At 39.6% G+C, this 19,300-nt stretch overlaps 1 gene segment (V, D, J or C); it reads left to right on the forward strand.

Moving 5' to 3' along the window:
* The first annotated feature begins 17,486 nt into the window (after positions 1-17,486).
* LOC128099599 (immunoglobulin kappa variable 1D-33-like) lies at positions 17,487-17,982 on the forward strand. The segment is given in 2 exon segments: positions 17,487-17,541; positions 17,660-17,982. Coding segments are annotated over 2 exon segments (378 nt in total).
* Positions 17,983-19,300: the final 1,318 nt, after the last annotated feature.

Below are 19,300 nucleotides of genomic sequence, written 5' to 3' on the forward strand. Positions count from 1 at the left end.
TTACATTACACCAGTTCTCTACAGTTTATTTGGGTGTTTACAGATAAAATTTAATCAAATTTCAAATTAGACATCAGGACTGCATTGTTAATGCATATTTACAACTGCTTTGAACTACATTATAAGTCTTTCAGCATTCTACCAGTCTCACATCAGTCACCACAATTTGTCTTATTACTTTCACTCCTGATATAGAAGACTTTAGGGGTTATTTTTCAAATGAAATCCACAGAACTGTCTTCTATATACACTGCTATGCTGACCAGGGTATTTGCATATTGCTCTCTGGAGAGGTCCTTGCTTTGCTGTCCTGAGATAAAAGCTCAACTGTTCTCCTGCCTTCACTGATCACTCTCCTTAGTTCGTTCTTCAAAATGATGTGCCCTGTCCAGTCCCTGTTTCTGCTAATGTTCTGGATTCTAGGTAAGGATAGAATGAGATGCAAGAGAATGGGGATGGAGGGTGAGCTCTGGCTCTTCATGTGTGCTGTACATGTATGATGAGGGAAGACATGTTCTCCAGGATGGGCATATGAGTATTAGTTACATGATAATGAGAAATTCTAGATGAGACAGGAAATGTGCTTCATCAGAATGAAGATTCTGATGTTGATTGGATAGGGTTGTATAGACTATGACCTTAACAACCTTCAACTCACTTGATTTGTGAAAAAGCATTTTAAATATTTTTAAATCACAAAATACAAGGATATTTTTTGAAATGAATTACATGAAATAATTCACAAAGATTTCTCAGGAAAACTGCACATAACTTTGTACCATTCTAATTTCAGGAACCAATGGTGACATTGTGATGACCCAGACTCCACTCTCTTTGTCTGTTACTATTGGACAATCAGCCTCCATCTCTTGCTGGTCAAGTCAGAGCATCTTATACAGTGATGGAAAAAAACTATTTGAATTGGTTCCTACAGAAACCAGGCCAGTCTCCACAGTGCCTAATTTATCAAGTGTCCAATCTTGACACTGGAGTTCCTGACAGGTTCAGTGGCAGTGGGTCAGGGACAGAATTCACACTCAAAATCAGCAGAGTGGAAGCTGAGGATTTGGGAGTTTATTACTGCATGCAAGGTTTATATATTCCTCCCACAGTGATACACACCCTAACAAAAATCTCCTTGCTTGAGGCAGCCCAGCTGCTAGTGTGCTTATTAACTGAAAAGGCGAGCACTGTGCATCTGTGTGAGAGGTATGGCCTGGGGAACTTGTGTAATTTTTTGTAGCTGAAAGCTCTGCCTAGACTCAACTGACTGGGTGAGTGGTTTGACTAAACCTCAAATGTCACCAATTTCTTGTCCTTCTAGCTGTAATAGCCATGATATTACCCCTTCTTCAGTAGAATGTCATCTCATTATTCTAGTTTATTATTGAAGATACTAATAACAATGTTTTTCATTTCATTTTATTGCTTCCTTTTAGTGATGTATATGTATTTATTAAATTCCAATTGAACTTTTAAATACTTAGATTTCTATCCATATTTTCTTTTATTTTTCTAAGTAGCCTTGAGAACATTATTGTGAATATCTTTTAAAAGAATTATGTGTATTTTATTTTCTATGGACATGTAACCAAGTCGGTTTATTCATTTAGATTTAATTTTATTGCCCTTTAAATGCTTCTTATATTGATATTTCTTCATCTGACATAATTGTTGGTTCTACACTTTTCATTGATGTTTTTTGTAGTGAGAGACTTTTTCCTGGAAACATGCCTCGGCCATGGCCTGGCTACTGTAAGTTGTACTTTGTTCACAGTATGTATAATGCTGCAGCCAGTGTCATTCTTCAATTGTAATAAACATCATGAAATCCTGCAAGTGTCCCAGTGGTCTAAACTTCAACATTTGGTAGTTTGTCTACCTACTTGGATATGGGTTTTCTCAGTATGGTGTGTAACCTGCATTCCTGTGAAAGGCAGTTTTAGGGTGGGACATCAGAGTGCCTATGGCCTGAGCAGATTACTTCACTTTTTCTCAGTCTGTGGATGATCCACATTCTTTTGTCTTAAGCTGTGCAAGGAATCACATGTGGAAATGACACTTTGAGGAATGAAAGTACAATATGGTGCCTTCTATGAATAAGTGAGAGTGAGAACTTTGAGTAGCTTCCTACAGTGTCTGTGAGGGAAGATTCACCACCAACAAAGACTTCTGTGGCAGATGTGGGGACTGAAATAGGCCTCACTGGACACTGGAGATCTCCAGCAACCGCTGTAGATGTTCTCTCTGTTACCCTGAATCAAGAAATCTATCTATCTATCTATCTATCTATCTATCTATCTATCTATCTATCTATCTAATCTTCATCATCATCATCATCATCTACCTACTTATGTATCTTTTATATACCTTCTATCTATCTCTGTCTCTATCTTTCTTTTTCTCTCGTCTCTCTGTCTCTGTCACTCTGTCGCTCTAATGACAATTGCACACATGTATAATATTTTACAATGTCTCTCTCTTAGTTTCTTCCCACTCATGCTGAACTAGGCTCAAGTAGTCTTTTTGTGACTCCAGGGGAAATCATGATCATCAACTGCAGAGCCAGTCAGTGAATGCCCTGGCACAAGCTGATATTGGTACCAGAAAAAAAAAACTAACCAGGTTCCAAGGCTCCCAAACAATTTTGATTCCCAGACCATTTCTGAGTACCCTCTAGGCAGTGGCATAGGACCAGGGGCTGACAGATTTCACATTCACTATCCTTAGCCTACAGCTAAGATGTTGTAACTTACTACTGTCAATGAAAAAAAAGCTTAACTCTCACATTAATACAGACAAGCTGGGACACAAAAGTGGGAAGTTAAAGTGCCACTGATACCCCTTCTGGTGCCTCCATCTAATTGAGAGCATTTCTCAGAGTCAAACTTAAGTTTATGTTGTGGGATCTTAGTACACTGTGTGAAGATGTATTGTGATTGGTTTAATAATAGCTTCACAGCCAATACCTAGGCAGGGCACATTAGGTGGGACTTCTGGGAAGAGAGAGGAACTCAGGTATTAGAATCTAGTCATACAGGAGATGCCAGCATGACACAGAAAGAGTTGGACCATAAAGAGTGGAGGAAAGATAAAAAGCCATGTGGCCGAATGCAGATGAATAGAAATGGGTTATTTCAGGTTATAATAGGTAGCTGGGAACAATCTGAAAATAAGGTCAAATTTTAATAATTAATAATATGTATCTGTGTCATTATTAGCAAGCTGGCATTCCCCAAAGAAAGTCTGACAATAAAGTCCTACTATGGGTCTATAAAGATATTTGGGGTAAAGAAACCTGAAAAGCTCCTCTGCAGGTGAACTCTCTTTACTGTAATTCAGCACCAGAATTATAGACATGGTAGTACCTCTCCTGGTTTGATTGACAGTCATCTGCTCTCCATGGAACAACTCAGAACCAAATATAACATGATCTGCATGCAAACATATCATGTGAAGCAATTCATCAGGCTCTTTATTTGCAGCAGTTCATTTGATAAATCAGTCTATAAGGAAAATGGACACAGATGTCTAAATAGCCAGTGGAGAGAGCAAAAATGTTACAATCTCCAGGGATAGTTTTAGTAGTGGAAATAAGGAAAAATAAATAAATCCAATTCTTTAAAGTGTGCAAACATGGTAGAATTGCAAGCCGAAGAATAAATGTCTCCTAGTACGATACCCTGAATTAAATATTATATATAAAAAGACAGCTAAGCTTAGTCAAGAATTGAAAACATAGCTAAGAAAAAATGAATAATTTTATTTCAGGCATTGAGGGTGGGTGTGAGATGGGGGTGGATCTGGGAAGTGTTAGTAGAGAAGGGTGAATAGGGTCAAAATACAAAGTATGAAATTCTCAAAGACAATAAAAATATTTTAATTAAACCAGAAAAACATTTGTTAAAAAAGAAAATAAATAACACTCTTTTCTCAAGGGTCCAGCATATTATGATTATTGATTTTTAAAGATATATTTAAAGAAAAAAAGATATAGTGTGTTTGCTAGTGTGCCTGTGTGTGCATATGCCTGTATGTATATATTACAGGATAACATCTACATATGAGAACAAATGCAATTTTGTCTGATTTTGAGTCACATCATTTCATATTATATTTTCCAGATCTTTCCATTTTCTTAGAATTTCCAATAGTTCATTTTTTCTTTAGAGGTGAATAAAATTCCCTAATGTGTATTCACCATATTTTCATTAACCAATCATGTTCATGATCATCTATGCCGTTTCCTGTAGTGATATGTAAGTAAAGCTTTTATGTCTGGCTTTAAGAGAATCACTACAGGAAGCAGCATAGATGTCCTTGAACATGGTTTCTTACTTTTAATTATTTCTTGCCATAATCAAAAGGGACTGAGATTTTTGCAGGTTGTCTGCTCTTATGGGCAGCAAGAGCAAGATGACTTTGGTAGGTATACCCTTTCCCAGCCCCAATTAACCTTGTATATGCTTGAATAAAGTAACTGGAGTGAGCTAGCAGGATGTCAGTCTTTTCCAAGAAGGTTTACCCCTCTACTCCTTCAAAAATGAAGGCTTAGAATCTTGTTGAGCTTCTCTCTCGACTGTGGCACCTATCAACCAACATCAAACAATAGGTTTAATTTCTTAGCTATTATGTATAGATTAGCAATAAGCATAGATGTGCATAGTAGGATATGGCATTTTTTAGTCCTTGTAAGAAATGCTATAACAGTGTCATAGGATAGTACTACTTTTAATATTATGAGAAATGTCCAAATTGTTTTCCAAAATGAACTATATTAGTTTGCTCTCCTATCTGCATTAAATAAGGGTTCCTCTTTTTGCAATTTATCAGCAATGTTTGTGGTCAGAGTTCTACAGCCTTACTCCCTACACCATTGGGGGATTTTTGTTATGAATTTTATCACTGTATCAACAGCTCTGATGTTGTAAACAGTAGTAAATGGCAATGTCTTCAGGCTGTAAGCTGATGATGGTAAGAATGAAATCTATCCCAGATCCATTGCCACTGATTTTCAATGTGACCCCTGTTTGCAGGTTGTTTCCTACAGATTAATAGTATAGGAGCTCCCTGGTTTCTGCTGGTACCAAGATAACCACTGTTAATGTTCTAACTGACATGGCAAGTGAGAGTAATTCTGAATTCAAGAGCTGAAGACAAAGTGGTTGGTAATTGGGTCATCTGAATGAAGCATCTCATACTTGGGGTTGGAAATATACAACAAACGGTGTTAAATACAGTGTAAGATAACTTCCATGGAAAGCCAGGCAGCACTCACCACACTGATTAAAAATGTCTTCACCTCTGTCTTCCTTACCTGAAAAGCAGAGCAGTAGAAGCCCCACTTGCTCAAGTAGGACACTCATGTCCATGCTGTACCCTCATGTAAAATGACTTTTGTACATGGCATGAACACCCTCAGAGAGCATATAAATCAGCAAGGATATGCAGGGCTGAAGCCAGCTGCAGGATTGCCCGGGCTAACCTCAGGGACTCATGATAAGCAACAGAGTCCCCTGGTATAGAAAACAGGAGGAGCAGAATGTCAAACAGATTTGCCTTCAGATAGCATGTTCTTATCTACGATTCAAAGAACAATATCACTGTAGGAACTTGTAAGTGGCTATGTGGGGTGTTTTTGTTTTGTTTTTTGTTTTATTTCTTCTCATTCTCTGTTCTTCTTCATATCTTTCTGGAGTAAATTCTGATTCAGGGTGGTCACATACTTTCTGAAATTATTACAGAAAGTTAAAGAAGCCTTATGCATCCATTTTCTTTTTTTAAAGTTATAAACTTTATCAAAAAATGCAGATAAATAATAGCACACACCAAAAGTAACCAGAAACAAAGTTTATACAACCCTATGAACTTCTATACAGTCAGAATGGAAAATGTGCAGCTTCGTATTAGATTTTATAGTTTCAAATGTATTTTATACACTTATCCATCAAAAAACAAACAAACAAGAAAATCCATGACAGAATTTCAAAAAAAATAGCTTTATGTGCTCTTTCATGACTTGTATCAATTTTACTAATTTCATTTTTGACTATTGATGTCATTGATCACAAAACATCTACTCTTTGCTTTGATTCCCTGATACTCTTTAAGTGAACATAAAGAAAACAAAAAAAAAGCATTGTTGAGATAGGTCCTCTGTAGCAGGAATCTTAAAAGGTCTTATTAATAAAAACAAACCCAGGGCCTGGTATTAGGGTCAACGCTGGAAGATCAGAGAAGCAGATCAAGCCACAGCTACCTCACCTTGCCAATTCCTCAGCTGATCCTGTTTCCTCAGACTGGATGCCTCTCAGCTGAACTGTGCTGCTCAAAAGCCTAAAAACTTAACCAGCCTAGTTCCTGTTTTCACGCCTTATATACCTTTCTGCTTCTTGCCATTACTTCCTGGGATTAAAGGCATGAGTCACCGTGCCTGGCTATTTTCAATGTGGCTTTGAACTCACAGAGATCCAGATGGATCTCTGCCTCCCAAATAATAGGATTAAAGGCGTGTGTGCCACGATTTTCTGGCCTCTGTGTCTATCTAGTGGCTGTTCTGTCCTCTGACCCCAGATAAGTTTATTGGTATGCACAATATATTGGGGGACATAATATATCACCACAGTCCTCCTAAGCAATCTTGTGTTCCTCCTTTCATCAGTATCATTTCCAAGTTACTTTAGTCAAAACCAACCTACTACAAGACCACATCTCCTGGTAGTGCCACTCTTTCTGGGGGCCATTTTCTTTCAAAGCACCACAATAGTATTAGCAGGCAGAGGCATCAGGAGGAGCAACTGGGAAAGTTGACCTCTCATATTAGCTTCCACAATGTAATTATATTATCTCCCATGTATATGTGAAAGGAATATTTATAGATCGTCTTTCTCTGTCCCACCAGCCTGCTCCAAAATCAAAACATGTAGACTTATTATTCATTATGAAAGCTTGGCTGATTGCTTGGGTTTGTTTTAGGTTAGCTCTTATAACCTAAATGAACCCATCTATTAATCTCTGTGCTGCCCCAAGGCTGGTTTACCTCATCCCCATACTGTCCATCCTACTTTCCTGCTTCCTCCATGTCTCCTTGCATCTCTGTCTCTCTTCTTACCAGGAACCTCAGTGCCTGGAAATCTTGCCTTTTGGCAAACAAGCAGGATAATAAGAAAGCAAATCAAATCAAATCACAATAAAACAAAGACAAACAGAGGGAAAACATATGGGAAACACTTATACATACAGAGACATACACACATGCATATACACAAACTCATAAAAAATAATCAGAAAGCATAGTATATAAGCAGAGTATCAGTAAGGTAAAAATGCCCCCCAAAAGCATTATGAGATAAAACATCTCAAAAAGTACCACTGAGTTCATTTTGTGTTGGCTATCTACTGCTGGACATGTGACCTACCATCAGTTGTAGTTCATGTGACCTACCATCAGCTGTAATTTTTATACCCAGTAAGATTCTGTCATGAAAAAAAAATGAGTTTTCCATTGTGAGGAGTTGTCAATAGGAGATAGGTTCTGGGTTAGGAACGGGTGCTCATGTCTATTTCCCCTCTGTGAGAGGGATATTCTGGTGGAATATCCTCAGACTCCTGGCTGTTGATGGAGGAAGTAAAGTCTGTCTCAAATGTAGTGCCACTGAATCTGGCTATGGAACCAGGTTACCAATGTTATTACTTACAGATGAGAAGCTTAGAAGCTCTTGTTAGTTTCTGTTGATATCAGGCTAGGGCTAGCAAGTGATGGTAACTCTGTCTTCCAGAGCTTCAGACAGGGAAGATGGAGATTAGTTCATCTGGATGTCACATCTCAACTTGACATAGTAAAAATACAACAAATACACATGGTTAATTCCTGAAAACACACACAGTACTTAACTTACAGGAATGCTAAAGTACCCAGTGTCAACCTCTCCTACCTGATAATCAAAGCAGGATGAATCCTATTGCTGAGCGAGGTCAATATTGTCTCTGTTGTGTTGTGGATATGTCTGAATACTGCACACAGTATGATCAAGCTATTAAGAAGTCTTCAGGGCAATGTGTTGTACCATGGACGTGTGGAAATCATCAGGAGCTTCTGTGGGCACATCTGTGGGATTGGCTATGTTCATCCCTGTGATTCAGCACAGTCCAAGAGTCCTATAGCCTCCAAGAAAAACAAAATCAACACAGGTTTATCTGTAGAAAACATGGTCTTTTCTGTGGCCCAAAGAATGTCAGTGTGGGATTCTTCAAGTAGAGTAGTGTAGAATATTTAACAGTCTTGTTCTTGTGCATGCTTTTTGATTATATTTCCATTAAGGGCACTGACTGTCCTTCAGATATAATCACAAAAATCTGAAAAAACTTCTTTCATTGGTGGGCATGGATTTATCAATCACAGAATTCTATACCATTATATCAGATTCAGTGCTTTGTTGAGATGAATATGAAAATTTGTTTTAAAAATGAGGAATTATCAATAATGAGGAAGGGACAGATCTATTATCTAGCTCAGTCTGATTCTGGATTTATTAAAGATCTTCCCAATTAGTTCCAAAGGAGCCATCAAGGTTAGGAACTTTCTCCACTTCCCATCAAAAAAGCTTGTAATTATACACACCTAACCCTGGTGTTCCTTAGATGCCTCAGATTAATGTTTCTGGTCTCTTTTCCCTCTTGACATAGCCATTATCTCCAGAAAAGGAGAAATCCTCTAACATGTGCCTATTTAACTACTGAATCTTCTATGCTTCTTGCCGTATACTACCATCACATAATCTGTTCAAGGGAACATATTGGACTCTATGAGTATATAAGCATCCTGAAATTTGTAGTATCAAAATTAGGTTCATTTTCATGGTTGAGCAGAGAGGCAGCCAAGCAGAAGAAAGCCCATACAGCCACATCACCCATGGAAAAAAAAACCCAAGATGGGTGACTCTTTTTTCATAGTCTCTAATGCTGTACTTGGAGTATGCACAGAAAAAAACTCTGTCCCTTATGTTGGCTGTCTTTGGCCTAGTAGTAATTCATACTCCCACGTGATCTAAAACAGATTCCCTTGGTCTCATCCAATCAATGTTAAATCACAACACTTGAATGTTTTCTTACCAGTTGGTTCACAGGATATCTTCCCTTGTAAGTGTTTTCTTCTCCTGACTGAATTCTGTATTTCATGTTCCAAGTGCTCTAGGAGAGTGGGAACTGCAGCCTCTGCCTGAGAGTAGATGCTGTGTCTAAAGAAGCACCAGGTATTTGTGCATGGCTGTGACAAATATCTGATAGATAAAAGATGACAAATGGTGTATTTAGTTTGGTTCATGTTTTTAGTATTTGAGGTTATAATAGGAGGAAAGGAATGTTGTGGCTACTCAGTAAACAAAGTAATATGAAAGGAATGAATACAGGAGCAGAGGTGAATTTTGACAATATACTCACAAGTATCCACATGCATTGAAATGATCCATTTCCCTAATACATACCCAAAAGTGTTTCCAATCTCCACAAAAAATTATGAAAAATTGTGGAGCATTTTATTCAACAGATGATCCCAAGGGGACATTTCAGCCTCAAACCAGACATCTTACAAATGAGGGACTCCAGTTCTGATTACAATTCTGTATATGAAAACAACTTTGATGAATCTCTATAGGGCTTTTTATTTTGCTACATGACTCTTGACTAATGCCAAATATGAGATGACTTAAATGTTAAAAAATAATCATGGGGGTTTCATTCAAAGCTGTGCTGCTGGAACTAAAGAAGAAAGTGACTTAGGTTCCGAGGAGCCTGTATGAGCAGCTGTACCTGAAACTACACAGTGATTTCACAGCCTTGTTGCAGTTGAGAAAAAAAAAATATTAGCAGGTGGCAGCAATAAGATTGGCATCTGGAGACTCTGCTGAATACTTCAGTAGTTTAGGTCATCATTTGTATCACTATGGGAGGGGTACTCCATTAGTGTTGACAGTAATAAGTAGCAACACTCATCTTCATGCTGCAGGCTGCTAATAGTAAGAGTGAAATCTGTACCAGACCCATTGCCACTGAACCTTGAACAAACACCACATTTCAAACTGGATGAAAGCATATTAGGAGTGTGGGAACTTTCTATGGTTTCTGCTGATAATAGGCTGACAAATTACAATGATTTCAATCACCCTGCAAGTAATGGTGACTGACTTTAAGATATGCAGACAAGAAGGATGGAGATTGGGTCATCTGGATGTCACATATCATGTCTGTGAATGGAAACATACAACCAATATAAATGGTTAGTTATGATGGAAATGACTTCGCTGAAGTTCCAGGTAGGACTGATTATAAAGGGCCAAATGAATTCCCATAGTTGTCCTTCCTCACCTGGGATGCAGAAAAGCAAGAATAGCAGAAGCTGAGAGAGAAACTTCATGTCTGTGCTGTGATCTGACAATAACTGACTCCTGAACAAGGTGTAACCTGACTATTAAAAAATTATGAGTGCATGCAGTGGACACAAGCAAATTATCAGATGCTTGGCATGGTTTGGGCACAGCTGCAGACCATGTTCATTTTAGGAACTAAGAAGGGTTGTTTTCAGATATCCTAAGCCAGACCAGAATATTGCAGATTTTGCTGCAGACCACTTTTGCCAATGGAAGATTTTTTTTTTTTTTTTTTTTTTTTTTTTTTTTTGCTTCGGGAGGGTCCTGGGTCAATATCCAGCAGCCTCAAATTTCTTTCTTTCTTTCTTTTTTTATTTTGCAATACAATTCAGTTCTACATATCAGCCACGGATTCCCTTGTTCTCCCCCCTCCCGCCCCCCTCACCTTCCCCCCAGCCCGCCCCCCATTTCCACCTCCTCCAGGGCAAAGCCTTCCCCGCAGACTGAGATCAACCTGGTAGACTCAGTCCAGGTAGGTCCAGTCCCCTCCTCCCAGGCCGAGCCAAGCGAGCCTGCATAGGCCCCAGGTTTCAAACAGCCAACTCATGCAATGAGCACAGGACCCGGTCTCACTGCCTGGATGCCTCCCAAACAGATCAAGCCAATCAACTGTCTCAACCAATCAGAGGGCCTGATCCAGTTGGTGACCCCTCAGCCATTGGTTCATAGTTCATGTGCTTCCGTTCATTTGGCTATTTGTCCCTGTGCTTTATCCAACCTGAAAGACATTTAAGGAATTGCTCAACATCCCTAATCATCAGGGAAATGCAAATCAAAACAACTCTGAGATACCACCTTATACCTGTCAGAATGGCTAAGATCAAAAACACTGAAGACACCTTTTGCTGGAGAGGATGTGGAGCTAGGGGAACTCTCCTCCACTGTTGGTGGGAATGCAAGCTTGTACAACCACTTTGGAAATCAATATGGTGCTTTCTTAGAAAATTGGGAATCCATCTCCCCCAAGATCCAGCTATACCACTCTTGGGCATATACCCAAGGAATGCTCAACCACACCATAAGAGCACTTGTTCAGCTATGTTCATATCAGCATTGTTTGTAATAGCCAGAACATGGAAACAACCTAGATGCCCTTCAACTGAAGAATGGATAAACAAAATGTGGTACATATATACAGTGGAATACTACTCAGCAGAGAAAAACAATGACATCATGAGGTTTGCAGGCAAATGGATGGATCTAGAAAAAATCATCCTGAGTGAGGTAACCCAGACTCAGAAAGACATACATGGTATGTACTCACTCATAGGAGGACACTAGATGTGGAACAAGGATGACTGGACTGCTACTCACATCACCAGGGAGGCTACCTGGAAAACAGGACCCCAAGAAAGACACAGGGATCGCCCAATGACAGAGAAATGGAATGAGATCTACATGAACAGCCTGGACATGAGTGGAGGTAGTGAAGGGCAAGGATCGAGTGAAAGAGAGCTTGGGGGAGCGGGAGATCCCAGCTGGATCAACAACAGAGAGGGAGAACAAGGAATAGGAGACCATGGTAAATGAAGACCACATGAGAATAGGAAGAAGCAAAGTGCTAGAGAGGCCCACAGAAATCCACAAAGATACCCCCACAACAGACTGCTGGCAATGGTCGAGAGACGGCCCGAACTGACCTACTCCTGTGATGGGATGGCCAAACACCCTAATTGCCATGCTAGAAACCTCATCCAACTACTGAGGGATCTGGATGCAGAGATCCATGACTAGGACCCGGGTGGATCTCTGGGAGTCCAATTAGCGAGAATGAGGAGGGTTTATATGATCGAGAATTGTTGAGACCAAGGAAGATTTTTTTTTTACAAAAGATATTTTGATAGTTTCAAAATTGCAATGGGTATAAGATCAGGCAGGAAGTCCTTTTCTGCATTGTATCAGGTTCATGAGGAACATCATTTTTCAAAAAAGCCACAGCAAATGTTAGAATGTGCCTTCCCCTCTTCTTACACTTAAATATTTCTTTGCTTAAAACACTTCTAGAAGACATTGTTCCATTTGAAATAATTACTAGAAAACACTCATCAGAAATAAAAATAAATATAAAATTATTTTGTGATGACCTATAAATACCATTAGTTTGCATATTTACTAAATATTTCAGTGTCAATATACAAAAATAACCACTGCTTCTTTCAACAAGTATTTTATTACATGAGGCTGGAGACATGGCCAAGCAGTTAAGAGCACTTTCTAATCATGCATAGGACCCAGGTAAGATTTCCAGCACCCATGGTGTCACAATCATCTGTAATTCCAGTTCAGGTAGAACTATTACCTTCTTCTGGCCTCCATAGGCACCAGGCACATTTGTGGTGTACAGAAATCCATGCAGGAAAAACATCCATATACATAAGAAAATATGAATCTTTTAAAAACATTTTAAGTATGTTGTGGTGTGTGTGTGTGTGTGTGTGTGTGTGTGTGTGTGTGTGTGTGTAACCCCGCATGCTTGTGTAATTCAGAGGATAACTTTAGGAAGTCAGTTTGTGCACTCTACCATAAAGTCACAGGTATTGAACCTATTTTCTCAAACCTGGAATCGAGTGTTTCTATGAGCTGGATCATTTCAATCTCCCCGAAGTGTTTTTTAAGGGTATGCCACTTGTAGTTCCATCATGGCAAAATCTACAGGTTTAATTTTTACCCACACACTCAATAGGCTTTGCATGTCAGGTTTGGAGTTTTTATTTTCACCCCAGCCATCTTATCATTCCTTAATTTTGAAATTTAGTAATATTTCCCTTACTTGCTCATTATGTAGGGTGAGTAGCAATGCTGGTGACTTCAACAAAAATCTCTGCTTCCAGGCTTGAGAGATGATCATCAGTTAGAGTGCTGGCCATTCTTCCAGAGGTCATGAGTTCAGCTACCAGCATCCACATGACAGCTCACAATCATTGTTAACTCCAGTGCAAGGAGATGCAACACCCTTTTCTGGCCTCCCAGGGCACTGCATGAATGTGATACAAAAACATATGTGTAAGCAAAACAAAAATTGTCATAAAATAAAATAATAAAATTATCGGATTCTCCCTCCAACTCTAGAACATGGATTAATGAAATATAAACCTGTTATTAATCTAGCATTCACATGCTCAATTGTCTCCAACTAAAATGAGGACTAAGATCTTCTCATTGTGTTTTGCCTCAGTTTTCCTTTATATTGTATCATATTCCTATAGGTTCAAGTGTATTTCGTCATGACTTTGACTTAGTGGAGTACAGAGAAGTAGGGAGGCCCTATGCAGTGGACAGTTCAGCAAACCCTCATTTCTTGGCTGGGGAGGCTTCTACTCAGTGTATGATCTTACTGCATACCATCAACTCTGCATTCATCGTTATATGTTTACCTGTTAGAGTCTGCATCATGCTGGTCAGTTTCAAGCCCCTCTTTCTAAACCTCTATGAAAATTTTCATTAGCTATCAAGCTAATACTCATGTAGATGGAAAAAATACAGCCTGGATGCCTATTAAAATGAACTTGTTAGTCAGGGTTATCTAGAGTATCAAAACAGGCAGAGTGAATATACATAAATAGGAGATTTCGGACTGTTGACATGGCTCAGTAAATCCAGGGCTTAGTGCACAAACACCTGATAACCCATTTGTGGTCCAGATCACAGTGAGAGAAAAATGAGTCTCTCCAAATTTGTCCATGTGTGCACTGTAAAATATGAACCCACTGTAGTGGGTAGCTGTTCCAGCTTTGACCTGGAAGTACCATCGCTATTGAGGCTTCGGTAACTGTCACACCTACAAGGCAGAGCCGAGAGGAGCCCTAAAGACTCAAGATCCAGATGGGCCAGCTCTCTTGGTTCCTGGATCCTGGACACAGGAGGTAGAATGAGCAGAGTTCTCCAGGGAAAACCGCTGGACTGTGCTTCACCTTTGCCAGACCCTGTAATCTATCCCTTCACTTGTAAGTTACCCCGCAAAATAAACCTCCCTTTTAACTACATGGAGTTGCCTTAATATTTAAACCAATAACCCACCATTCACACTCATCAAAGACATCGAAGAAGAAGAAGAAGAAGAAGAAGAAGAAGAAGAAGAAGAAGAAGAAGAAGAAGAAGAAGAAGAAGAGGAAGAGGAGGAGGAAGAGGAGGAGGAGGAGGAGGAGGAAGAGGAGGAGGAGGAGGAAGAGGAGGAGGAGGAGGAGGAGGGAAGAGGGAGGAGAGAGAGGGGAGGAGGGGGAGAAGGGGGAGGGGAAGGAGGAGGAGGAGGAAGAAGAAGAGGAGGAGGAGAAAAAAGTTCTAGTAGTAGTAGCAGTAGTATTGAAAGAGGAAAATATTTACAAATTAATAGATTTACTATATTGGGTGACAATATGAGCTCACATTGTTCAAGAGTGGCTGTCTTCACAGTGGAGAACCAGAGAACACAGATAGCTGCTCTGTTCTTGAAGCTCTATAACTTCATATTCCCCAACTGACACTGAAGGTTTTAAGGTTTCCTAGAGAACAAGTGGACTTTAACCCACTTTGGAGATCCAAAGATTCAGGATTCTGATGTCAGTAAAGTATGGCTACAATATCGGCAATGGTGGGGATAGCAGCAGGGTGTATGTAATCAGCATTAAGATAAAAACAAGGTACACTAGGAGCTCCATAGCCAGATTCAGTGGCAAGCAGAATAGCAAGCAAAAGATTTTTTCACAGACTTCATTATTTCTGGAGCTCCATGAGAAGGTGCCTCTAAGATGTTCGGTGAGTTTTTCCACTTCCGCTAACCTAATAAAGATAATCCTTAACAATCATGCCTAGATGTCCATCTTACCTGTAAATATCTCATAGGAGTACAGATGCTTGTCTAATTGCTTACAGCAGGTCCTGTCAAGTTGACAATTATTAGAAACCATCAGTTCAGTTAAAATCCTGCATGGAGGTCCAACCAGAAAAATGTAGGGGCTTGGTGACAGCAGAATCAGGGATCCATTGCTAAGCCTATTATGACCTGGGCATACTTTCTGGCATCTGGTGTGCTTGACTATTTCAGAGGATGTGAGTATGGGTCAGATTTCACTCTCTCCCTTAGGAGCCAGGAAAGTTACCAAAAAAATCACTGTCAGTAGTGTACAGAGCCACTCCCATGTTGCTCCCCCTTGGGGGAAAAAGCTCTTACCCAAGTGATGGATCAGTGAGTCTTTATCTCAAGAGCTTTTTCTTCTGCTCAACCATGGTTCTTCCTTCTTGTGTCAAGTTCCTGGTGCTGAATAATTTTGTGACAGGCTAATACTAAGAAACCAAGCCTGTCAAAGACTTCTGTACTATTTTTTAAGCAACACAGTAGAAAGACACACAAATCTCAAGGACTACTGATTATTATACAGTAGGTGTGTTAGAGTTTCTTAAGAAGTTGTTGGATTTCTTTTAATACGGCAGCTATACTCGCCTTTATACCATCAACACATACTTTCTAAGGAAGGTATAACCTAGAAACAAAATTATTTATTACTTAATCCAATCTAGGGGACATTGGTAAAGGGAAGTTGAGTGTTTCTGGACTTCCCATGATATTTGCCCATCTTATTAATGGAGGTGTGGTAAGAATTCAGATTCCAGATGCTCTGCAAAATAATGATTTGCTTGTTTTAGGTTGAGGGGAACTGTCAACTCCATTTATTATCCACTGAAAGTGTCCTGAATAAACCTTCCCCTAGATGTTGGGGCTAAAATGTGAGAAGGCAAAAATGTCTTCCCCGTGTCAAAGATCAAAGAAAAGTACAGATACAGCTGGTAGATATCAGCAGAAAGAGAGGTAAATGAATAGGCAGAGAAGCAAGCATTCCTATTAATCCACCAAAAGGTGCTGTGTGGTACTCCTGATGGGGGAGGGTATCCTGTATCTAGAAGAGGCTGTTTTATGACTAGGTCTGTTCACACCCACCACTCAAGTACAGATCCCTGGAAAATCAGCAGGTTCATGCATAGGTTCCCACACTATTTGGCCTTTCACAGTTATGTTTCTAAAAGATCCCAAGGATCCCCAGGCTCCAGGACAGGAATATTGAAGACTGAATAGATTCTACTTCTCCTGCTGATAATAAAGAATGGATGGCCAAGGCAAAGACATAGATGTGAGATGCATGGTGTTCAAATGTTTGTGTTGTGAAGATATGTAAAGATTTCAGGATCTTAGATTGCTTGTAGACTGAGATCCACATGCTGACAGTGAGACTACGGCCTGAATCAGGATGATGTCTCCAGTTCTTATTCAAGAGTGAAAGGTGAAAATATTATTTGATACATAGCATAGCCATGTATTGAGTAGTCATATTTTCTGTTACAGTGCTCAAGTCTGTCGTCACTAGTCAACCCTTCATGCTGTGGAATTGTATGACATATTAGGAAAAGGGAGAAAAGTGGCCAAATATGGACGATCTCAAACTGAGAAAAGATACAGCTCACGCAGTCTGTATGTATGACAGTACCTCCATCTTCAGATGGAGTCAGAACTCCAAGTGACACATGTAGTTGGGATCAAGGTGTTATATGTGGACCAATGTATATTCCTTATTTTGTACTTTAGTAAACACGGTTAAGGCTGATATGTCTTTTTTATTCATAAAAATTATCCAGATTTAAAAAAAATTATCCTTTAATTTAATGAAATGACTACAGCAAACACAACTTTCTCAATGAGGACACATATTTTTAACTAATAATAATTATTTCAGTGAATTAATGGTTTAATAGTCCCTTCTCTGTTGTACAGCAGGATATTATTCTATACTACTCACCAAATATCTTTGAAATATATAGATCAACAATACATATGTACAGTAGAAAATTTTAAAGAAAACTCCAAAATTTAAAACTTAAAATTAAGAAATGCATTCTCTGTAGGCATATGTGTGGTCTGACCTCAAGTATCTGGGGACCCTGTTCTTGTGCTGAGTTACTGAGATAAGTAAGACTTGCAGCTGTGCCCACCCTAATTGGTTCCGAGTGATTTGCATGCACTCACTGCACAGCCTTGAGGACTTCTTCATATACCAGTCACACCCTGTGCAGTTGTCACTGCAGTCAGGACTCAGCATGGACATGAGGGCCCCTGCTCAGCTACTCGGGCTCCTGGTGCTCTGGTTTCCAGGTAAAAGAAGGACTATAATGGGAATTTCTCTGTTACATGGTGATCAGTGTATATTGGCATTTGGGAGCAGTCCTTTCTTATCATGCTATGTGGAAATTTATGATATCTCCATACCTAGGTGCCAGATGTGATATTCAGATGACCCAGTCTCCATCCTCTTTGTCTGGATCTCTTGGAGACAGAGTCACTATCACTTGCCAGGCCAGTCAGGGCATTAGCTATAGTTTAAACTGGTTCCAGCAGAAACTAGGGAAAGCTCCTAAGCACCTGATTTACCATACATCCAACTTGGAAGATGGAGTGCCATCTAGGTTTGCTGGAAGTGGGTATGGAACAGATTTTTCTCTCACCATCAGCAGCCTGGAGCCTGAAGACATTGCAACTTATTACTGTCTACAGTATGCTCAGTGTCCTCCCACAGTGATACAAATCATAACATAAAACTCCTGGAAACAGAAATGAGAGCCTGAGCTGCCCCAGCTGCTACTCCTCCTGTGTCACCCACTGAAACTCTTTCTCAGATGTCACATGGTGTTCAAAACTAGTAGAGAGTCATTTGTTCTTGTAGAACTAATATTTTGTAGTTTTGTCAAACTAATGAGAGGCTATGATGGGAATGTTGTTCTGTATGCTGTGAATGTGTGTTGCTCTGATTTGGTTGATAAATAAAACACTGATTGGCCAGTAGCCAGGCAGGAAGTATAGTATAGGCGGGGTAAACAGACAAGGAGAATTCTGGGAACAGGAAGGCTGAGTCTGGAGTTGCCAGCCAGACACAGAGGAAGCAAGATGTGAAGGCAGAACTGAGAAAAGGTACCAAGCTAAACATAAATAAGAATTATGGGTTAATTTAAGTGTAAGAGCTAGTTAATAGTTAGCCTGAGCTAATGGCTGAGCAGTTTTAATTAATATAAACCTCTGTGTGTTTTCTTGGGTCCAAGTGGCTACAGGACTGGCGGGTGACAATGATTTGTCCTGACCATGGGCCAGGTGGGACACAGGAAAACTTCAGCTACGAGGCTAAACTATCCTTCCTGTACCATGACAATCTTTCTTTCTCTTCATCTCCAGCAATTAAGAGTATCAATGTATTCTCTGTCTTAACAGAGGATACAGACATTCTCTATAAGGAATCTGAGTTGGAAAATCAGGTGGGACTCATATAGAACAGGAAAGCTACTTTGAACTTTCCAGCACACATTTTTAAAAACAGAAAATAAGCTTCTAATTTCCAGTGTTTAAAGGGCAGAGACACATTACTGACAGTAGATAGGTTTCATGGTTTTCTCACAAATGTGAGAGCCCATGTGTCAGAGAAAGAGAAAGTTGTCTAACCATGATCATCTATTGTGTCTTGAAATCCCAGTATAGGGGTATTGATGCTCTTAGCTGTCTGCAGCACTTCACCTAGAAATCTAATGGCTCCTATGTCCATTGGTCTGCTTACAACTATCAAGCAATATTGAATAACTCTGATATGACTTTTAATGCTACTGTGTGAAGTAGAATATAGATTTTTTTATTTGAAATCATATGGAGTAAATAGTTGTCCCAAGCATGTTACCAGAAAGGGTATTAATGAAGAACTGATGTTCCATAGCAAAGGTTTAGAAAAAAAACACCAAAACAACTGAGATCTATACTCCATTCTGTTGTTTGTTTAGAAATCAGGGGGGCAGTGTTGGAGAGTTGGCTCAGTAGAAAAGGGCACTAGCTGAATCTCTAGAGGTGCTAAGTTCAATTCCCAGCAACCACAGGT

The sequence above is a fragment of the Peromyscus californicus genome, unplaced genomic scaffold (assembly GCF_007827085.1).
Source record: "Peromyscus californicus insignis strain IS unplaced genomic scaffold, ASM782708v3 Scaffold_6__1_contigs__length_162567912, whole genome shotgun sequence".
NCBI lineage: Eukaryota > Metazoa > Chordata > Mammalia > Rodentia > Cricetidae > Peromyscus > Peromyscus californicus.